Here is a 24502-nt window from a genome sequence, read left to right on the forward strand (position 1 = left end):
TCATGACAAGTGATAACCAATGTTACTTATTAATAATTAATTCAATTTCATGATTGAAAACTCAAATAATAAAATATAAAATCAAAAACTAAATTAGTGAATTAAATTAGAAAGATCATCAATTAAGATAAATAGGAAATTATTTTTGCAATTAAGTCAAATAAATAAACTCCCAACCGTTCGGACAAAGTAGCCTTTGGCATTTACGTTTCCATGTGATATCAATGAGTGTCTGAACAAATAAAATAAAAACAAATATTAAGACACGAGACAATCGAGTCGATGGAAACTCCGAGAAGAGACGAAAACCCACGTGACATTTTTGCCCCTCACACTTTCCCCTATTTACTCCACGCCCCTCACTTCCTTGTTCCTTCATAAAAACAACACTTCCTCCTCTTGCATTCGGCAACCAAACCATGCAGCGCACGGCGGCGGCGACAGATGAACCACGGCGGCGCTCCGGCGACGCGGAGGGGGAGAAGGTGTTCAAGGGGAGCGAGGTGTTCGGTGACACGTCACCAAATTACTTGAAGACCATTTTGGCCCTGGCGTTGTGGCTCGGAACCATTCATTTCAACGTCGCGTTGGTGCTCTTCGCAATCTTCTTCCTCTCTCTCCACAAAGCACTTTTGTTCGTTTCTCTTTCCTTTGGTTTCTTCCCTTCAATTATACACACGTGTATATTTACACGTGTCTCTCTCTCACTGTGTGATTAAAATGAGAAGGTTGTTATGTCAGGCTTTTCGGTTTGCTTTTCGTGCTCATGGTAATTCCTGTTGATGAAAAGAGCAAATTCGGTCGAAAATTATCCAGGTACTTTTATAATAATAATAATTATTATTATTTATTATTATTATTTGCTTTTTATGATACACAGTTTAAGTATCGTGCTTTTGTGTTTGAATAAAAAAAAAGTATTTTTTCCGAAGAAAAAAAAATTGGGTGTGTTTCAGGTACATATGCAAGCACGTTTGCGCTTACTTTCCCATCACGCTTCATGTGGAGGACATGAAGGCCTTTCATCCCAATCGTGCTTATGGTGTGTACCAAACTATTCATTCAAAATTTGACTTTTGAGGATTTTTCTTAAAAGAATATGCACCTTTGCTTTCACTTTCAATTCTTTGCGGTCTATTAGTGTTTGTTTGGTTTCATGTTGGAGAATTGATTCTAAGTTCATAATTAATTTTAATTTATATATTTTTAGATGTTTGGGTTTGTATTAGAAAAAAAGTTATGAATTGATTTTGAGTTGAAGTAAAGCATCTCTGAGTAGCAACTATGACCAACATAGTGTATATAGAGGGGCAGGGGTGAGGGGTTGAATTTGGCTCAAACTCAAATTCTAAGTTGGTATTTGATCCTATCCTAGTGGTTATTGTTTGGCTTATTGAGTCACCCGTTATCAGACCATCTGCATATGTCCAATTCTTGGTGTAAGGGAGGTGTGTTGGAGATTTCATATTGACTAATGGTATGCCTAAATTAGTATATAGAAGTGAGGGGTAACTCTTATCTCATGAGCAAATTTTTTCTTTAAAAGTGGCAAGAGATTTTAAATTGAATTTTTCTTTTTTGAGTAAGTTGGCTATGTGGATTTGATATTGGGGGAAAGGATTGTAGGAAAAGTGGAAATATTGATATAGGAAGGTAGAGACTTGAGATTATTGTTCCCTTTGTTTGGTTGCTTCATTCATAATAGGTGCTGGGTGACAGATTGACAGTTGTCAAAAGTATAATTTAGCCTGAATTTTTTTTGAAGATGACCGTACTAGATAGGGTGGTACTGTTGGTACTCTTAATTGCTGAGTAACTGTTTTGAGTTTTAATTTCTTAAAGGCTTCTGGCAGCAAGCTGTTAAGGAGCATTAATTACACCCTATTAAATGTTTCCAATGGCCTAAAACAGCATGCATTCAATGGTTTCTTGTCAATAAAAACTTTCTATTTGTTTTTTTCTACCAATGCTCTGAGTATACTAGTTAGTATTTGTGTTTCTTAATTTGTCATCAATTAAATGAATATAGACAAGTATGAATTTGATTAATTAAGGTTTGACTTTAATAAAAAAAAGATTAATTATTTTAATTTTAGAAATTGCAATTAGAAGTAACTTGTTTGAAGTGTGGATAGGCCATGAGAGTGCTGATATCTCTGCTGAAACAATTTTTTTTTTCCAAACAGGCTTTTACTAAGATTCATTTTGAAATGAAACAATTCCTTCATTTTAAAGATTCAACATTGCATAAATATGACTAACTGTCCTGGATGAAGTGATTTCTTGCTTATCCTTGGGCAGAGCTAGATCTGAAACATTTTTACAAATTTTAAGCTAACATCTCTCTCTATGGTGATGGCTCCTATTTTATTTGTATTTTATTGTTAGTAGTTCATCAATATTAACAACAGTATGTCTTTTCATGCAGTTTTTGGTTATGAACCACATTCAGTTTTGCCAATTGGAGTTGTTGCGTTAGCTGACAACACAGGTTTTATGCCTCTTCCTAAAATAAAAGTTCTTGCTAGCAGTGCGGTAAGGCTTTTATATACCCTTTTTTGTAATGAAGGTTATTGAGGATATAATTTAAAAATTTTCTTCTCGCACTTAACAAATAGATATTTTACACACCATTTTTGAGACACATATGGACATGGTTGGGCTTAACACCAGTGACAAGGAAAAGGTTTACCTCCCTGTTGGATGCTGGCTATAGTTGTATCTTGATACCTGGTGGAGTGCAAGAAGCATTTCTCATGGAGCATGGTTCTGAGGTACATTGTTTTTCACTCTCATGGAGCATGGAAAATGTTTATTCTTTTAGATATAATATAAGATTATGACTGATGCCAAGTTGGAGTAATATGTTGGTATAGGCTTTTTTCCTTGCTATGCAAGTGCTTTGGCTGAATTACCATCTCACTGCCATATGTTTGATAGTCATAACACTTTGGTTTTTTCCCACTCTGATATTTCATGTCTAATTTATATCTAGTTTGGATAGAAAATTGGGAAAAATACATTCTTTTGATTCATTTATATGGGTTATAGACTGAATTTTAGGATCAGTAGCCTGAAATGTTTCAGCTATGATATGGCAGTATGACTTGCTAATAACACTGTTAAGTTGTATCTGATTCTTGATATTAGAGTAATGTTGAATACAAGAGAATATATAAATTGTGGATTATGCACAAGTATCAATACACTAAGAAAAAAGGTTGATCAAGCTTGCTTTATCTATTACACAAATTAGAAGCTGTTGAACCAGAAAGAAACATTCACTACAAATGCCAATAGAAACTTGGATTTCTTTTTTAAAATATGAAGAGTTACTCCCTACAGCAGGCTAGTTGTATGTTATCTCTCAAAAACAGAAACAAAACAAGAACAGAAATGTAGATGGTTGCAAACACTTTGAGGGGTCTGCTTCCTCCCTGCCCATGGGCCCAAAATGCTCCAGGATCCTTCCCTACCTTTTATGCTTGCTCCTAGCTGTTACACGCCCCTGCCCATGGTCCAAATTCCTCTTCAGACCCTTACTTACATCATATTCATTGCTTGTGTCTCTATTCCCTTTGTACCCTTTCTATTTCTCTTTTAACATGCACTTCTGGGAAGCCTAACATAAGCTGATGGAAGAAGGCAGTTAGATACTCATATCCTTTTTATTTAGTTTTACTCATTTCATATTGCATACTGTCTTGTAGTGTGGGGTCAAGCTATGGTTGAACTGGATCATATAGGGTATATATATATAATGTGAGGCTACAGCCAAAGAGTGAGAGTCTGTCAAAGCTTTTTAACACTTGATGGAGAGCTATAACAAGGAATGGAATGATTCTAAGGTTCAGATTGACGAAGAAATTCTAGAATTTGTGAATAGACCAAAAAAGTTGAAAGTTTGGAAGTTTCACCGAGGAGTGCTGCAGCTTTGGATTTTGAAAGGAAAGTTTTCATGTGAAGGACAAGACATGTAAGTTAAAGAAATACAATGACCAACAACAAAATAGTAGTTAGAATAATTGAACAGCAATGTCATTAGGCTTTTGGTTTAAATGGAGATAATGCCATAATAATTGAGAAGCAATTTAATGAGGTAGACATGAGCCATGATACTACTGGGTGCTATTAGTGGCAGAAAACTCATACCTGCTTGCACCCTGTGATGTTTGTAATAAAAATGTAAAAGAAATTGTTCATTTAATATGCCTCATGCAAGGTAAAGATCAGTAGTGCCATCACAGTTCTGTTAGTTTGAATTCTGACACTGGCCGTGATGTCATTTCAATTTGATTACTGCAATGGGCCCAACTGATTTCAATCTACCATTTAAGCACCTTGTCATTGTGCATGTTTGGTTTAATGATTGAATCATTGTACAGTCACAAAATGCCTAAAAAATTATGCTAAGGGTATATTCAGGATACGTACATCATCATAGTGGTTAGATAATTTGGTGGCAATATCTTGCTGATTGTTTAAAGGGTGATATCTTTTACTGTTTGGTTTTGGGTTGCTTTTAACTTGTTTCTACTGTTTGTAAAGATAGACAGAAAGGGTTTCAGATAAAATGGGTCTTACAATATGAAACTTCTTTATTTTATGAATTATATTCATACAGGTTTAACAATATAAAGAATTAATTGCTTTCTAGATTGCCTATCTTAAAGCAAGAAGGGGATTTGTCCGCATAGCAATGGAGAAAGGAAAACCCCTGGTTCCAGTTTTCTGCTTTGGTCAGGTATTTCTTTATTGTCCATGTATATTTTATTCTTAAGGAAAAATCTTGCCGCATTTTGCTGACTCCCAGATTAGCTGCAGAAAACTGTTAAACTAAAATGTCGCTGTACATTATTTCCCTATCTTATAATGTTGCTAATTCATGTTTCTGATTTTTTCTTTTCATTCAAATAAACTCTCACTTCCCTTTGGTGCAATTTTGCTATAGTCAAATGTCTATAAGTGGTGGAAACCAGGTGGGAAGTTAATTCTGAATTTTGCAAGGGCTGTCAAGTTCTCCCCAATATATTTTTGGGGAATTTTTGGGTATGTGTTTCTTTTAAATGTCAACTTGCCGCCTTCCTGTGATCTCTTTTACTCCTATTTTCACTAGTCAAGGGGCTTTTGCATGATGAATGAAGCTAATTTTTTAAGTTCAAACTTGAGGTTGCCCAATAAATTAAATTCAACAAGATGGAACAATAGAATAAGCCATTTCTAAAACGTCAAACCATTTTGAGAATCAGTTTGGTACATAAATGAAAGGTCAGCTTTTGTCTGGTTCATGGCTTAGAATATTTGCTAAGAATGAGATTGGAAAAGGTGGATTCAATTAATGTTTCGCAGATTGCATGCCTTTTATAGTCAGCTTTTAGCAGTTTTTGATATATATATATATATATATAGAGAGAGAGAGAGAGAGAGAGAGAGAGAGAATGGAATCATTGATTTGCGGACAGCAGTCATTTGACTGGTGTATCAGTATGAAACTTAAACTAGTAAGCATAGAATTTGTTATCTGGAACTAATTTTTAACACTAATTATCTCTTCTCTTCAGATCTCCGATACCCTTTAAACATCCGATGCATGTGGTGGTGGGTAGACCAATTGAGCTCGAGAAAAATCACGAGCCAACTCCTGAGGAGGTATATACTATCATGCCTTTTTGTTTTAACTGGCATTCACCAAGTATCCAGTAACTCATGTCATCTCCTAGTTAAAAATGTCGGCCTTTCATCTTGTTAATAAGTTGCCAATATAGTAAAGAAATCTTGGAATAATAAAAACCTTCCATTTGACTTTAACTTTGAAAGGCATATTTTCTCTTGTTCTACATAGAAGATTTTGACTTCCTTGAAATAAACTTTTGTAATGTAGTCCTTTAGGCTTTAGTACAGCAAAATATACAGACGCTAATCCAAGATTTGCAATTTTGCATAATATGGATAAACTATTTCTAGATAGGTACTTGCAAGCTATGGATGGGGCCTGCAAGATATTTACAAATTTGAGCTGTACATGACTAAACTTTTGATCCCTTATTTCCTTCACTTTGTTTTAGGTTGCCAGAATACATAGCCAATTTGTTGAAGCACTTCAAGATCTATTTGAACGACACAAAGCTCGAGCTGGATATCCAAACCTTGAGTTGAGAATTGTTTGATATGGTTGTAACTTCGACCCATAGTTTCATGGGGGTAATTACACTTTTCTTCTCTTAGGTTAGGCTTTATTTGGGAGTTTTGAAGATGGAGTGGAGTGATTGGTTCATGATTAATTGGATTTGAATGGGGTGAGGTAAATAAATACTGTTGATTGATTGAGAAAGGAGTTATCTTTGTTGTCTTAGAAGTCACATTGGTAATTAATCATGTAAATTGTAAACTTCCAATTATGAGTCCGTGAACAATTTATATCAGATATATTTATAAATCTGAGATTAATTTAAAATGTTACGCTATGGCTTATGTAGCGTTTGGTAGAGATGAATGAAAAATAGGTGAAAGAGTGAAAAGAGGTTGTTTGGTTGAGATGAAAGAAAATTAAAAAGAGATGAAATAGTAGAATTAAAATAGTTAGGTAAGTAATGAAGTTAAAAAAAAATTGTTTATTTATGAAATACCAATTTTACCCACCATAGGAAAAAATGATCATTTTTTTATTTAAAGATTTTTTTTTTAATATTATTAGGCATATTGCATATGCAATTTTTAAAAAATTATATGCATGGAGATAACATTGAGGTAGAGGTGACAAAATATTTTGGTTAACTGTGGCAACTCGAATCCGCCTGATAAAATATAAGACTTAGGATTAAATTTTTAACCCTAAATTAAATGTGAGCTTTTTAGTCTAACCCAATCATAGTCCAATGCAGGCTAATCCCATTAAAAGCCCACAAAAATTGAGCTTTTACAAGACTTGTGTTACTTTTTTTAGGTTTGAATTAAATTTGAGCTTTTTTGGCATGTCAAATTATAGTCTGCAACCCACACACATTGGGTCGGATAGACCGTTTTGCCACTTATACATGCAGGTGAGTGGAGGAAGCATAGACTCACACTCACGGGTAAGGTTGCACCAATTTGATGAGCTAAGCTTGCATCAAAATAAAATAACCAAGGGCAGTAATGGCAAACCGTTTTTGGACATTTTACAGACATAATACTTCTCAAACAAGCATTGCACACATGTCAAACACTCATCTATTGTGTAATAATTAAAAAAAAAAAACTCGTTTTTTGGCTTGGACATCTTTACAATACTATTTGGACACCTATCTAAGACAACTTAGGCATCAGCCGAGTGAGTGGCCTAGTACCCTCACCTTACCCTTGGCTAAATACTTCTCAAACACTAATATCATAAAAAAGTATTAAAAAAATCAGATCCTTTCACATTTTGCCTAATAATTTGAGAAGCTTGCCATAAATATCAATTCTAAATTAGGATCAAAAGGAATCACTCTACATGATGATATTTAACTCTCAAATCTTGTGTGGAACAAAGAAAATTTATTAGACTATAATAACTTAAAGATTAATGATTAAAATATATTTTTCATTCTCTAAATAAATTTATTTTTATAAAATTTTTAAGTTATTTTTTATGGTAAAGTTGAAATGTGTCAAATTATGGCCGGAAGCAAACCCACATGTCTGCTGACCATGCACATAAGTCAAAACACTAACCTTACCTCTCTTTATCTAACATGGATGATTTAGCCCAAATTCCTCTCCTTACTCCATGTGAACCCCTCCCTTTGGTGGCGGAGGTTTGGTCGAAGGAGCCCATGGTTGTAGCAGGTGGCGGCGGCGACGTTGAGGGTCTCGACTTGGAGCAAGTTAGACTCGTGTGGGTTTGGGTTGGAGCAGAATCGGGGTTTAAAGAACTACGACTCGGGAATTGTAGGGCTAGAGGTGGTTGCAACTGGCAAAAGCGAAGGAGCTATTAATTAGTCTCTAGAACAAGACGTTGAAGGAGATCTAGTTTTTGTGATGGGTTTCGGATCTGAACTTTTCAACCAGATCTGGTTTTTTTATGGGTTTAGATGGGCAACAATGTATGTTTGTGGTGCATTTTTCCGACGAGGGTGTTCGCGGTGGGTTTCATGACGAGAGCTAGTTCGCGATTGCGATTGTGGTGGTTCGAAGGGTTCATGGTGGGTTTCACCATGGGTCACGGTGGTTTTGCGAGTTTATAATGTTTAACTTGGTGTTTAGCCTTTTAAGGCATTGTTCCTTTAGAAAAGGTTGAACTTATTTCATAACTAAATTTCACCTTCTAAGGACTATCCATTAGAGCAATTTGTTGGATTTCAAAAGTTCCCAGTTTCTAATATTGGCTTTGTGTATGGCCAAAACCCATTCTCTTTCATGAGGCTTGGCATAGTGAAACTGAAAAGCACACCCAACTTCTCTTAAACTTGCTTGACGTGTAATGATTCACAAGCATCATGCAACATTTCACAAGTGGCCATTGGCCCTTTCAAGCCAATTGTAAGAATCACAAATCATAAATTCGTGAAAAATCTTATGTCTCCTTGCATAGGGGAGAGATCCAAACGCATTTCAACTGGGATGCAGAGTGGGATTCATAATATGTTGGTTTTGAGAGGAATTTTTACATTGATTATACTTTTATTTAATTGAAGTAAAAAGTTGAAAAGTCCAATTTGTTTTGAAATTTGACACATTTCAATTTTAAAACGTTTGGATATTTATGAAAAGGGAAAACATAATTTAGTCCAAATTAATTTAAAGACTAAAAAAATGATACATCATGCTTTAGTGATTTACCTATGAAGGTGGTCCATGATAGAAGTCCACAATTCTTTAAAAAATTCTTAAACATCAATCACTCGTCAAAATCAACACATGTTTCCTATCATCTTTTTGTTCGAAGACAAGAACATAATTAACACGTGTGTTAAGGACAATAATGCAAGTAAGGTTTGATACAAATTTTATCACGCAATAACAAGAGCTTTGATTTGTTTTGTTTAATTAACAGGACCCGCAAGACCCAAAGTAAAGTGAAAAATTCGTCCTCTCTGGTAGTCTCTAGTTCATGCCGTGGAAGAGAACCAGGGTTTTGTCGTTGAAAATTCAAACGTTTGTTTCAATATACCATCACCATGTTCAAACGTCGCGGTGCACGCAGAAGAAAATTCAAATGGAAGAAGGTCCTAGTAGCAGTAACTGTGACACGATTTCAGAGTATCTCATCATGCTACACAAGCCGTTTGATCTGTTTTTAATATAAAATCTACGGCTACAAATCATGCAAACGAAAATAGCGAAGCTAGCAGTGAACGAAACTCCGAAGCCACTGCACAGAGTGGTGGAAGACAACATCATTTCTCTGTTACGGTCATGCGGAACCTGCGCGCAGCTGCACCAGATCTAAGCCCAGATAGTGTGACCCACGTAATCCAGGGCAACGATTACGTCACCCCGAGTTTCGTCACAGCATGGGCGCGCCTCAGCGGAATTCGCCACGCCCGCAGAGGGTTCGACAAAACGGCGCAACCAAACGGTGCCACGTGGAACGCCACGTTCCGAGGGTACGCCCAAGCCGAGTGCCACCTCGACGTGGTCGTTTCGTTCGCGCGCATGCACCGCGCCGGCGCGTTCCCGAACTGCTTCTAGTTCCCCATGGTAGTCTAGTCTTGCGCCTATGCGAACGCGGTGAAAGAAGGAGAACAGGTTCGTTGCGTTGTAGCCAAACGCGGGTTTAAGTCGAACACGCTTGTGCGGTGTGCGTTGATTCATATGTATTCGTTGAGAGGGGGAGTGTTTATTGGGGACGCTTACAAGGTGTTTGCTGAAATGCGCGAGAAGAATGTTTTCGCTTGGACTGCTATTATTGCCGCACACGTGGCGTGCAGCGACATGCTTTCCGCCCGGAGGCTCTTTGACCTCGGGCCGCAGCGGGGCGTGGTGCTGTGGAACGTCGTCGTTTCGGGGTACATCGAGTTGGGAGCGTGATGACTGCCAGGGAGCTGTTTGATGCAATGCCGAATGGTGACATGATGTCGTGGAACACGGTGCTGAACGAATACGCGAATAATGGTGAGGTTGAATCGTTCGTGAAGGCGTTCAATGAAATGCCTGTGAGGAATGCTTATTCTTGGAACGGGTTGATTGGAGGGTATGTTCGGAATGGGCAGTTTAATGAGGCTTTGGAGTGTTTTAAACGGATGTTGATGTTGGTTGAAGGTGAAGGTGAAGAAGGTGGTGATGGTGAGGTTGTTCCTAATGATTACACCGTTGTGACGGTTTTGTCCGTGTGTTCGAGATTAGGGGACCTTGAGATGGGTAAGTGAGTGCATGATTATGCAGAGAGAAATGCGTATAAAGGGAACTTGTTTGTTGGAAATGGTTTGATTAACATGTATGCGAAATGTGGGGTTATAGAAAAAGCTCTTGATGTGTTTAATGGCTTGGATGTAATAACATGGAACACTATAATTAACGGCCTCGCCATGCATGGCCACATGGCTAATGCTTTGAGTTTGTTTGAGCAGATGAAGAGCACAGGAGAGAGGCCGGACGGTGTTACTTTGGTTGGGATTTTGTCAGCCTGCACGCAGATGGGGTTGGTGAGAGACAGGTTTATGCATTTCCGATCGATGGTTGATGATTACTCGATCGTACCTCAGATTGAGCATTATGGATGTATGGTGGATTTGCTGGGAAGAGTCTTATAGACCAGACAGTGAATTTCGTGAGGAAGATGCCTATGGAGCCAGATGCGGTTATTTAGGCAGCTCGGGCATGTAGGATGTACAAGAATGTGGAAATGGCAGAGCTGGCGCTTCAACGGCTCATTGAACTTGAACCCAACAACCCTGCAAACTTTGTCATGCTTTCAAACATATACTAGGATCTTGGAAGATGGCAAGATGTTGCCCGATTGAAGGTCACGATGAGAGAGACCGGGTTCAGGAAAGTGCCGGGATGTAGTGTTATTGGGTGCAATGATAGTGTGGTGGAGTTCTATTCCTTGGATGAGAGACATCCTGAGACAGAGAGTATATGTAGGGCATTGCAGGGATTGACGATTCTGTTAAGATCACATGGATAAGTTCCAAATCTTGTGGATGTTGCTCATACAAACTGAATGAGGTGGAGGTATTGTGAGGATAGTGAAAAATCAATTCAACCGGCCAAAATCAATTCTTTAAATTCTGGGTCTATTTGGAAAATCAATTCTGAGGCCTTTGCAATAGTGAAAAATCATGTGGGCAAAATCACCGAGTCTTTCATCCAGCATTCGCTTGTTGTCAAAATCAGGCATGTTATACATCAAATGTCAATTACTTAGCAGGTATACGAGTAATTTTGGCAATGGTTACTTCTCCATGCCTATCTCCTTCATTAGCATTTGGCTTCACCTGAACTTGAGACTAGGGAAATTCCTATTCAGCAGTCATGCCATTTGCTATTGTTGGAAGAATGTATTAGTGAAATACTTGTTTTGGTTCAGAAAAGGTTACAACGTTGTGAATTGATAGATTATACCCCATAAAATGCTGAACTAAGTCTAACAGCTCTGCAATTAAACATTTGCTACCGTTGGAAGAATGTATTAGTGACATACATGATTTGGTTCAGAAAAGAATGCAAAGCTGTGAATTGATAGATTATACCCAATAAGATGCTGAACTAACTGCTCTGCAATTAAACATTTTGTCTTTCACGGTATTATCTTTAAGAGTAGTTTCAAATGCCTTTTTTTTTTGTTTTTCAGCCAATGAATTATAAAATCCTGATTCCTTGAGTACCACTTGGTCCTTAATTTTTATTTTTGTTTACTGATGTTGTGCTGAGAGGAGTAACGTTTTCTGGTTTTATTTTTTACTGTTAATCTCTTGTTCTATTGATTGGCAACAACGTCCTGGCATTCATCACTATCAATTAGCTGTTGCTTCGGCCTACATGACTTGAAATTGTCTCTACTTGAGGTTCTAAATGGGTATTCGATTGGATCATGTATCGTGGTTACATTACTCACAAGTTCTTGTAGTTTTATCAAGTTTTTCACCAAGTCCTTGTATTATATGAATCAAGTTTTTAACTGCCTTCAATGACCATAACAGGGAAAATGGGAAATGAACTTGTCTTCAACAATTCTGTCCAGTGGCTTCAGAGATTCGTTTTCAGCACTAGCCACTATTTTTGTTTGTAAATACTCCACCAGAGGGTGCATTTGTAATATTAATGCAGGCTGCTATTTTATGAGCTTGGCGTTAGGTTTGGCTAAGGTGATTCTTCCTTTGGTCTCACACGTGATTTACTCCTGGAGTAATAAATTTATTCTTCCGCACATGTGTTTGTGTAATTTATTATTACTGTTAATATATATATATATATATATATATATATATATATATATATATATATATATATATATAAAAGTATAAAGTGAGATAGTATTATCAATTATGATACTTGTACTTGCATCCAATGTTATCAAATTACCCCTATCCTTAATTTTGAGATAATAAAAAACTCAAATAAAAATATCAATATTAATTAATGCAAAATCAAGACACTAGCCACATGAAGAAAGTTGACCAAAGGGTAACTGCAATAGATGCTAAAGCATATGTCCATAGCATGATAACAGAACATTCACTTTCACCAGATCCGAACAATTGAGCAATAGTGCCTGCCAAAATAAACCGAGAACAAAATTTATTGTGAGTACTTAAGCCTAATGAATTTCTGATGTAAAAATAGTTTTTGTTCTTCGCTGAATAGTAAAAATAGTTGAAACAAAAGAAAAACAAAACGATACTTCCCTATTAAAGGAATGCATAACTTCTTTAAGATAGTGACACTCTCTTTTGGATATGATGGATTAGAGTTTACTGAAAATCATTAATTTTGGTAGGTTTTGCTTTTTAATTAATGTTTTTTTCTTGATTTATATTAAATGAAAAATAAGACCTACCAAAATTCATAATTTTTAATAAATTTTAACCAATCACATAAAAAATATCCAAAAAAATGTTAGAGAGAATGTCACTAACATTCATGTTTTAACTTCTTTAATTTTGTTCATTTGTATTCTAAAAGTCATTTCCTAGTTTATTTGCTCTTATTTAGGTATTTTTAAAGTAAAATAAAATTCTTCGCAAGTAAAATGACATGATATCCAAATACTAAGCAAATTAATTAGTAAGAGGTAACTAAAAAAAATGCTCTTTGGTCAAGCTCGTGGTTCACTCCTCGACTAAGCCTATGGTTGATTTCTCTAAGCCAAAAACTCTATGGCCTAACCCATGGTTGACTTCTTTGATTAGAGTTTGCAATTTATTTCTTTTGGGCAACTCTGGCTGAATCTATGATAAATTTGGTTCTCAAGCTTTAGACTTAGATGATATCTATATCTAGCAATTAAGGATCAAGGTACTGACTACTGATATTGCGAAGGGGCGCTCCTTCGGCAATATAAGAAACCTCCTCCGACAGTACAAGGAACTTACTACGCAATACTAGTGTAAGTTTTCTTTTTTACGGACAAATATTAATTGTTAGGATGGTTAGTTTTTGTTGGCTAAACTTATTAGTGCAAGAGTATTAATATTCCCTTAGGAGCTTTAGAAAGAGAACACACTTTTAAATGATCACAGGCATTTTCATGTCATATTTAAAGGTTAATTGTGTGGTAAGAATACAACACATCAAACATTTTATTTTCGACACACCTTTTATTACAAAACAAAATCAACATTGATTGTACCAATAATTTATGTATCATTTCTTATTTAAAAAGTCACACTTTCTATTTAGAAAAACTCATCTAACCAATGTTATGAAATTCAGTCTGGTTCTTGATCCGATCAAGGTAATGGATTAGTGGTCCAATCGATGGACCAGTAATTAGTCCAGTTTGATCCGATATATATTAAAAATTTAAAATTATATATGTATATATTATATATAAATATATAACTAACATTATTTGATTAAGAAAAATACATTCATACTCTAAAATTCAAAATAACAATTGATAATAATGAGACATCAAAATGATGTTATAGAGATGATTCATTTTTCTTTTTGTAAAATTGGTCGAGTTAGACCGCTCCAATCGGGATCCGGTGACCTAACCGGTCGAGTTTGACCAAGTCATCTCGAGTCTATTACGTGACCGATCTAATAGTATAATCGGTCTGATTAGGTCACCAGATCTCAATTGGATCGGTCCAACCGGCCGAATCAAACCAAGTTTTATAACATTACATCTAGCCAAATAATACAAAAATATAAATAATAGTTACCTTCCAGTGGTGTCCAAATTTATAATTTTCTCACAAAATACATTTATGATCCCTCAAAATATCTCGAAATCTAATTTTAATCTTTGCAAAAATTTAACATTTTAGTTATTTACATTTTAACATAAAAAATGATGTGATTTTAATCTCCAATGACTAAAAGCATGTGTTTTATGTAAAAACATAGAGAATAAAAACATATTGAATTTTTATAGAGACTAAAATTAAATTGAAATATTTTCAGAAACCAAAAAGTATATTTGACCGTAAGGTAGATTTAGCGTACCTATATTCATGGCTGGTGGAAGTGCATATTGAAGTAGAAGCACAAACTGATACAAGGCATCTGAATGCACCAAACTCAAGTGCATAGCACCTTTGACAACTGCAATACCCAAAAGAGGCAGGAAAATATATCTGACCACTACAATTCCCACAATGGTCCACACTGGAGCAGTTGTTCCTTTCAAACCTGGCCCATTTATCCATAATTTTTTCCTTTAATAAACAAATCACCAAACTAAAAGGAAAGTAGTACACTTTAAAAACTACTATTATCAGTATAAAGCATCACCTTTAAGTAGGTTTGCACCCATTATTAGAGTGACAGTAGGGATGGCTGCCTCACTAGAAAATGGGACAGAAAAATGAAAGTTAGATAGATGTCTTGAATTGAAGACCCAAAGAATAACGGTGAAATTAAACCAAAAATCACATTACAACATTTACGCCCATATGCACGCACACTTGCTTTTTTTTTTTTTTTACAATATTCACATTAAAGTTATAATTTGTTAAGGATATTTATCTCATATTTTTTACTCTTTTTTTTTCCTTTTTTCCCTACCAAACAACTTAAAAAATTGTTTCACTTTACTCCTTTTCATTCTTTTTGGCTTTTCTTTTCCTAAACCTTGATGAAAGAAATTAAAGTATTGATTAAAGAAATCAATCTAGCTCTCTGTCTAAAACGACCAAATTAAAGGTCTCTGAACCTTTGGGACGTGCACAAACCGGTATGGGGCACATGATTGTTATAACATTAGCACATGAAACTTTTGGCCAGTGAGCAAAATTTGAAGGTTTCTTTTTTGTTAGATACCAAAAAGTGGGAAGCTATCATGTTAAAGTTAAACAATAAGCAATTTGTAGTTAAAAATCTTAAAGAGTTAAGTTTTGAGATGCATACCCTAACATGGAAGCTGAGTCTTCGACCACATGAAGCGGGGCATTATTGCCTATCATGAAATTACGTATTTGGGGGACTACACCAATGATAAAACCAGCAATCTGTGAAACATATAAAAAAAAAATTATTTGGAGACTATTAATTTGTTGCAGCATTAAGCTGAAATAAATAAGATTTGAGACATGTACTAGGACTATTACTTTCTAGACCAAAATAACACATTTTACTATTAAGTACTAACAAAAATGGATATAAAAAAATCGTAAAAAATTGAAATAATGTACTTTACTAATGTGGCAATGCATGAAACCTCGTGAATTTTAGCCAAGTAAATTAAATATCCAAAATCCAAATCCATCATACCGATTCTATGCTATTAAAAGTATCTATGGATCCGATCTAAGACTAGTGAATTCTATGTTAGCAAGTAGGGACCAAATATAATTAGTGAATGATCAACAGGGAAAATATGATAACAAATTGTTTCCAATTAGGAAATGAGTGCTGTATCATACTGCTCCGAGGGTTGATGGCGCAAACATGGATTTGAAATTTAAGTGGCTTGAGATCATCCTAACGTAGTGCTTAATTTTACTTGGGAATGAAACCTGGAAAAAAAGAAGAAAAAAAACCCAACACATTATTATGACTACATCTGTTGTCATGAGACAGATGAAGAGAAACAAAAACAGAAGCTTATGACTTATAAATGAAAATTCTTGTACTCAGTGATATATGCATCATGTATTTCAGTATATTATTAGGTAAAATCTCTTGCCTAGAGCCTATAGAAGCAGATTGCAGTGGAATTCAAATTAAAATAGTTCACACTACAAAGTAAATTGTTCATACTACAAATAATTCACATGGAATTTATCTAATAATAAATATGTTGATAACACAATTTCAAAGAATGTGTTGTTAACATTTGTCGTAAGCATTATATATAAACTCTTGACTGTTTAAAATGCAAATTTTACTTAAACAAAGCTGAAAGGAAAACTATTCATAAATTATAAAACCAGTAAATAAAAGTAACTTTTAAAAAGGGAAGTTTGTAGCAAGCCTCACTTTTTCCTCCGAATTTGTTTCAGGTAGCAGTATGGTATATGCATTATCCACGGTGCCTTTTGAAGCCTTCAACATGCTGCTGTCATTGCTTGTACGGTCTTCATTTTGGATTCTACTTGAGGAAATCCGCATTAAGTTGTAAACATATGACCATAGAAAAACTGCTCCAATCTAAAAAATAAGCATAGAATCAATTATAGCCAATTAAGTTCAGAGAGTTGTTATGGTACCTAGAGAAATCTAAGTGTTTTGGTAAAACTATTTTTTGGGTCAATAATTGAATGAAGAAAGTTTCTCAATAATATGACCAAAATCCTTAAATTTCCGAGGGTACCATGAAAATTCTCTTAAGCTTATTGTTTTCGTGTGTAAAGCGCACACTGCACACTATATCAGCACTTGCAACTTCAAAATTAACATGTTCCATACCGCCATAGAAAGTGCAGCATAAGCCATCCCATATTGATTGCAGAGATCAGGTTCTCCAAAAGGGCTGCCTTCCTGTTTACATATAGCTGCAATAATGATCATAGGCAGGTTCCCTAAATTTCCTGTCCATATCAATCTAAAAAATGAGCTCAACCATAAAATGCATCAATCAACTAATGATGCAAAAGTTTGATGCTCTAATAAAAATAATGCATTGCAGAATTTTGCAAGATGTATTCTTAGTCTAAGTAGAACTTTTGTGGGTAAAACAAGCCTATAATTTGGATGGATTTTTATCAAATGAATCATGAATGGATCATATATTTGAAATTATTTTTTAAGGAATCAAAATGCATGAATGAATTATTTTCCTCTGATCCATTATAATTCAAATTAAAATTTATCCGATCCATCCACTTTGTCACCCCCTAGATTAACATCGGTTACGAATTTGGTGGCATGAACCTCATGTACAAGGAACTCCTATATAGCATTAACATCATTTGGGATAATTCGTTCTTTCTTTTATATATTTAAAATATGCAAAATTGTAGAGAGAAAGCCAAGACTCACACAGAGGACAAAAATACAGAATCAATAGAAATATGCAAGCGATAAGTTTCATTTTTCAGTCTCGGAGTAATATATACATGTGAGCTCCAAGAATAAGATAGAGACTATGAAGCGGCATTTTTATCTTAATGACTTAAAATTGGATGTGGCTCCTCTCCACTGTAAGAAGAGAAAGACAAGCGGGTCCCACCTAGAACCTGTGTCTTTCTCTTTCCTTGTTCCACCATCCAGCAGCTAGAGAGAATCTATGAGCCTAAAAAGTTAAGATTTCTCAAATGTACTAGGTTATGCAGATTACATGTGCTGTTTCCTGCATTCATTCAATTATTTGTGAAGAGGAGTTCATACCAGCAGAACAACAACCCAAGATTAGACCTTCCATGCGTTTGGGAGGCCTTGTCATCTTAATCAAAATCCATCCCAAGGCCGAGCCTAATATGAATGTTCCAAGAATATTCACCGGCATGAACCACCTAAATGCCAAGAAAAAAAAATGTCACAAAACACAAAGAAACTGATTCTCAAATCAGAAGCAGCACACAAGATTACATATAAACAATACTCACAACTTAACAACACTCTCAAAAGTAATGGTTTTGGCCAGATTGCTACCCACCAGCGATGGATTAAACACATAAAACACAAGCTGTTCCAAAAAGAGCACCCTTTCCATCAAACTGCACAATGAAAAAAACAAAACAAAAGAAAATAGATTTTCAGGTATTGTAACCTGATTCACTTTCTTCCTTGCATCTTCTCCCAATATTGATATGTTATCCAGTGCAAGAAACAAGCCAAGTGCAGTAATCAATAAGACCTTGATAACCGGGAAAGAGGCAACAGAAAACAGCTTTATAAACCCCATTACATCAAACCATCAACAACCTTTTTTTTATTATCTGTATGAATCAAAGACAATATAAAAAGATTTATAATAATTTGAGTTAGACTTCCTTAACAACTTACACGCAATGAAAAAAAGACTATAGTAACAAAATATGAACACGCAATGAAAAAAAGACTATAGTAACAAAATATGAATCTGCAAATATGAAAAACAGAAGTGCAAAAATTAAAGGTAGAAAAACAAAATGATTTTGTCGCATCCTCGTACGACAGTACAAGACCTCGACAACGACGGAATGCGTTCATGAACGTGAAAGTGAAGAGGAGGAGCAGACAGAGCAGTCCTGTTCTGAAATTACGATATATGCATCACATCCGCCACGAATAAAAGAAATTCAAGAAATGTGATCAGAGAAAAGTCGTAAATAAACGACGATTATATTAGATTTTGTTACGTGACCAATATATAAAACGGAACGATAAACATACATACAAATATGAGTGAACATGACACTAATAACTGTTTACGAAGTGTAGCCATAAAAGTTGGTAGCACCTTCCCAATAAAATAGTAAGACGCGTGGAAATTTAGCCGACATTGATGATCTACGGAAGAACCGAGGGGAATAAAATATAAACAGTTTATTATTAAGGGTAAATAATCATTTTGGTCCTGAATTTAGTCCCTGAATCGTGATAAATTGCAAAATAGTCCCTGAAAGTGCAATCTGTTAGTCACGTCAGTCTCTGCCGTGAATGGAGTAGTTAACACCGTCAATTTTCGCTGATGTGGCTCGTTAAATGTCACACAGACATGATTATGTGGATTTTTTATTTCTAATTTCGTTTATTTTAATGAAATGAGGGACCAAAACGAAAGTAAAAAACTCTCATATATTCTCCTCCTCTTCTTCTTCTTCTTTAACATAACCCTTAAACAGAACCTATGTCCTCTCCTCCTCCTCCTCCTCCATATTTGCACTTCTAATCATCTCAATAGACCTCAAAAATCACACCATTTCGTTCTCTCTTACTATTAACAATGTCGCAGAGGAGCAATGCATCATCATCTCGAACAAGAGTTTCATCACAAGTTGTTCTTTTTTGTGGTTGTGGTAGAAGGGTTGTTAGGCATGTTGCTGGAACAAATATTAACAGAGGAAGGGCGTTTTTCACTTGTTCAATTAATAAGGTATGTCTATTTCACATTTATTGATTTAGGGTTTTGATTTCACATTGGGGGTTTTGATTTAGGGTTTCTATTTGGGGCTTTTCAGGATGAAGTTGGATATTGTGGGTACTTTATTTGGGTTGATCAATTGATTGAAGCACTTGGAGTTGATGATTCAGTTGGGACATTTTCCATGGAACAAAGAAGACAATTTGGAAGAGAGGAAGATAAGACAATGTGGAAGGCTCAAGTTAACTCAAAGCTTGATTGTATGGGGATTGAAATGAAGATGTTTAGAACAATTGTCTATGGACTGTTCTTAATCCAATTGTTGTCAATGGTGGTGTTTGTATGTATTCACAAGTACTAGGAATATATATATTAAGTGTAATGATGTAATTTGAGTCTTAGTGTGTTCATGTTGTTATCTACTTGAATGCTTTTAATCAATTTGATGTAATGCTAATCTAAGGAATGTTATTTTGTTGTCTTAGTATGTTCATTTTGTTGCAAAATTGCATAAGATTCAGTTCTGCATAAGGGCATAATATGTCAAAAAACAATGTTGCATAACTGTATAATTGGTTCCAGAAAATTAATGTGTAACTGTCATTTTAGTCCCTAAAAGATATACGTTTATATTGTTTTAGTCCCTGTAAGTTGTCACTTACTGTCAACTTAGTCCCTGAAAGTTACACGTGAAATCAAAATAGTCCCTGCAATTTAACCAGAATTTTACCAACCTCACCAGAAACTTAACCAGGAAATATAGTCCCTGCAGTTTAACCAAAATTTTACTAGAAATTTAACCAGAATATTTCAATACATAAATTGTTCAAAACATATGCATAATTGTTTTTTGATAAAAAAAAACCTAAAACGTGACTTTTGATTATTTTTTAATTAAAAAAACATTATTTAAATAAATAAATGTTTAATGTTACTTTGGTCCCTCATTACGTGGCATGTCTATGTGGCACTAAACGTGCCACATCAGCGAAAACTGACGACGTTAACTACTCCATTCACGGCAGGGACTAACGTGACTAACAGATTACATTTTCAGGGACTATTTTGCAATTTATCTCGATTCAGGGACCAAATTGATAGCGAGTTACACTTTCAGGGATCAAAATGACTATTTATCCTATTATTAAACATATTTGTGTGCTCGTATTTATATTATTTATATTGTATATAAATTAAAAGAAGAAAACACACACATTATTGTATATTTATTTTATTGTTGAAAAAATAATTTTTATATTTCTTTTAAAAAACACATTTTAAGTTTTTCAGAATAAAAGGAAGTAGTGAAATAGTTTGGGATCAAAAATAAATGATAATATTTAAGTAATGGTGATTTATTTAAGAAAAAACTAAAAAAAATAGTGAGATAGTATGAAATCTTAAATTTAAAAAGATATTGCTCTTTCTAAATGATAATAGTTAATTTACTATGTTAATGCTTAAAAGGTCTTTAAAATCTACTTTATTCAATACAATCATTAACAAGTATGAATTTCATAATAATTATTTACAATAAAGAAGGAATAAAAGAAAAATTTTAAGAGATAACAAAAATTATAACTATCAAATTATGTGTATTAAACGGTAGTTAATGCAGACAAATCTAAGAGTAAGAAAATAAAGAAACAATACAAACAAAATTATATTTTAGAAAAACAAAATAATTTTTTAACAAAACCAAAACATATAAATTTAAAAACTTTTTAAACGCAACTTTTAAATTAAGTTTCAAAGCTGTCCTTTAAAAAGAAAAGTGATTTCAATTTTAGATGTTATTTGTTAACACAATGGTATAAATGAAAGAGTGAAGAGTAGTTAGTGAGTGATTATAACGTTAAGTGGTTTTAGTTTTAGCTGAGAGGATAAAATAATAGAATGAACATGTAAATCAAAATTTGTTCAAAATTTTGTATTCCTCATTTGTACATGACTTGTTTTATTTTTGGTTTAATCATGGGAAGATTGTTTAGTGTGTTTTTCAAGGATATAATGGTCTAGAAAAAGAAAGATCAAAAAGTGGTTAACAAAGACGGTGTATCCCGTTTATCTATTATAGATTATTTTCTACTCATAGCAACCAAGTAGTAATCAATAAGAAGTTTTATGTTTAATCATTGAGAAAGCAGAGCCTATGTTAAATTTTCTTTTCCTTTTAGATATAGGGTAGTTTGATTATTACATTATAGTTTATGTCAGGTTGAAGCATTAACATAAATTTTTTTTAGGATAAATGGCTATTTTTATCCTTGAAAGAATGTTGCGTTGATAAATTCGTCCCTAAAAGATAAAAAAACAAAATTTAGTATCTGAAAGTATAAAAAGTCAGACAAATTCATCTCACCGTTAACTTCCGTGTTAGGGAACTCGTCCATGTGACATGTACGAACGAAAATGTCACGAAATTGATCTTCACGTGGATATAGATACTAAAGTTATTGACAAATAAGTCCCTAATTTAACAATTTATTGACATTATCGTCCTTCAATTATACATTGACAAATATATCCATGAAATATATACCTAATTAGTTGACATTAGTAACCGGGTACATGCATCAATAACACATTAGACTTAGAACTTTCTGATTTTGTTATTGCAAATATTTATTATAATGTATTATAATTATAATTATATTTATAGTGTCAATTTATTACAGATGAATCAAGACTCAAGAGGAGACAAGACAAAGGTAGGTTCTCAAATAAAAAATTGAGTTTGTCAAATCTTAAATGATCATCCATAAGTAGAAGAAAACAAGCATAAGAGGTCTAGCAACCATAACTATAATGTTTTATAGTTTTCATGCTCGGTCAATGACCACCTATATAATAGATGTCAAGGCAAAAAGTGACAGATTATACTTTCAGGGACATCAGTCTCATTTTTATTTTTTTTTTACGTTTATTATAAATATATAGATTATCACTAACTACGAGGATAAACTATATATCATTTAATAATTATATAGCATGTGAACTCATTTTATATACCAACTAAGGCCAATTTTTATAGAAATTTAAAATAATAGTAATTATTGTTTTTTTAATTAATTTTTTAAATTTTTATGCTAGAAACTTATTTATTAATGTTTTATCATTAAATTATTCTAATATGTGCATATGTATGCCTGTGTGTGTTTGTTATCATCTATAACCCTATAACTTATAGTTTCACTTTTAAGTATTTATTTCTCTTACCAATTAATTATTAAAATATTAAAATTTTTTAACATAATTATTTTAGGATAAATTGTCATTTTTGTCCCTGAATATATAAATCGCTAATAAATTCATTCCTGAAAAATTAAAATTTAAAATTTCATCCCCAAATGTGTAAAAAGTTTGATAATTTTATCTGATTATTAACTTTCGTCCGTTACCATTAATAAAATTATTACAAATTGATTGCCAACGTAACCATGCTGAATAAATTGAACGAAAATATCAATAAGTTACCATTATTAGACCTAAATGTCAATAATTTTTTTGGAAAAAATGTCAGTAGTTTTTTTTTGGACGAAAATGTCAATAATTTTTATTTTAAACCAAAATGTTAGTACATTTCCATTGGACAAAAACAAACATGTTAGTAAATTATCATTATTGGACCAAAATGTTAGTAATTTTCTATTATATCAAGATGTAAGTAATGTTTTATTGGACGTAAATGTCAGTTATTAGATGTAAATGTCAATAATTTGTTAGAAACATCATACTAATATTTAGGTTAAACAAAAAATTATTGACATTTACATCTAGTAGAAAATTACTGACATTTTGATCCAATAAAAAATTATTAACATTTTGGTCTAATAATGATAACTTATTGACATTTTTATTCAAAAGAAACGTACTGACATTTTGATCCAAAATAAAAATTACTAATATTTTTGTCCTAAAAAATTACTAACATTTTCATCCAACAAAAAATTATTGACATTTAAGTCCAATAATGATAACTTATTGAATTTTTCGTCCAATCTATTCAATATGACTATGTTAGTAATCAATTTTGTGACAAATTCGTCTTTCTATGTCACGTAAGCTATTTTATTAATGGTAATAGACAAAAATTGGCGATTGGATAAATTTGTCATACTTTTTACACTTTTGGAGACTAAATTTTGAATTTTAATTTTTTAGAGACGAATTTGTCAGCGATTTACACATTCAGGAACAAAAATAACTATTTATCCATTATTTTATTGTGATGTACATTTATAGTTACATTCTCAATGAGCTTGAGGCAAATGTTCGGGTGTCCTTACTATCTATAGGGCCATGTTATAAGAATATATTCAAATTATGGAACAAGATTTTCTTTTCCATTATATTTTGTTTTAATTTATTCCATTTTCCTCACTATTGCAACAAATCCCTTTTACACCGATTCTAAAATGTATATTACATCGATTTTTGAAAAATGTTACTCATCATGATGTTAAATATAGGTGTATTCAATATCAATTTGAAATCAATGTTAATCCAAAAAATCAACATTGGTTGTTCTCAAATTCAATGTAGGATGTGACACATTTACATGAATCAAGGCATATCCTACATGAATTTATTTTGAACACCAATGTTGAAAGTTTCTCCTACTACATCATTTTTTGCTAGAATTGATGTAGAATATAGTTTTTTTTCTCTTAAGAATATATTCTATTTTGTGTTCATTTCCCCATATTTATACTTATAATTATGTATTTTTTTTATACATCGTGACCTATATTCAGTCAGTTTCAGGTTCAATGTTAATTAATTATAATAATCAACATACAAAATATAAATTGAAATTAAAGTTCACAAGACTCAAAAAATTTTAACATAAAAAATCTTCAATACAGGATGAAAATCACATATCAAGGCAAAAGAAACAACTCCACTATATTATGAAAA

At 33.5% G+C, this 24502-nt stretch overlaps 2 protein-coding genes and 1 pseudogene across 2 annotated transcripts; 2 read left to right on the forward strand and 1 right to left on the reverse strand.

Annotated features, from left to right (window-relative positions):
* The first annotated feature begins 188 nt into the window (after nucleotides 1–188).
* Nucleotides 189–6485, forward strand: LOC114368897 (diacylglycerol O-acyltransferase 2D-like). Its single transcript, XM_028326180.1, has 9 exons — nucleotides 189–634; nucleotides 742–816; nucleotides 957–1042; nucleotides 2429–2535; nucleotides 2619–2774; nucleotides 4658–4744; nucleotides 4952–5049; nucleotides 5562–5649; nucleotides 6066–6485. The coding sequence occupies exons 1-9, from the start codon at nucleotides 420–422 to the stop codon at nucleotides 6165–6167; spliced, it is 1014 nt and encodes a 337-aa protein (XP_028181981.1). The 5' UTR covers nucleotides 189–419; the 3' UTR covers nucleotides 6168–6485.
* Nucleotides 6486–7653: 1168 nt separating this feature from the next.
* On the forward strand, nucleotides 7654–12336 carry LOC114368895 (annotated as a pseudogene).
* Nucleotides 12337–12517: 181 nt separating this feature from the next.
* On the reverse strand, nucleotides 12518–18858 carry LOC114367571 (protein PIN-LIKES 3-like). The gene is made up of 11 exons (XM_028324766.1): nucleotides 18684–18858; nucleotides 18287–18455; nucleotides 18123–18202; nucleotides 17905–18029; nucleotides 16984–17105; nucleotides 16555–16725; nucleotides 15999–16091; nucleotides 15484–15584; nucleotides 14869–14921; nucleotides 14581–14766; nucleotides 12518–12679 (listed from the first exon to the last, which is right to left on the reverse strand). Exons 2-11 carry the CDS (start codon nucleotides 18419–18421, stop codon nucleotides 12555–12557), a joined length of 1191 nt encoding a protein of 396 aa, XP_028180567.1. The 5' UTR covers nucleotides 18422–18455; nucleotides 18684–18858; the 3' UTR covers nucleotides 12518–12554.
* Nucleotides 18859–24502: the final 5644 nt, after the last annotated feature.

This window comes from Glycine soja, chromosome 9, assembly GCF_004193775.1.
Source record: "Glycine soja cultivar W05 chromosome 9, ASM419377v2, whole genome shotgun sequence".
NCBI classification, from domain to species: Eukaryota; Viridiplantae; Streptophyta; class Magnoliopsida; order Fabales; family Fabaceae; genus Glycine; species Glycine soja.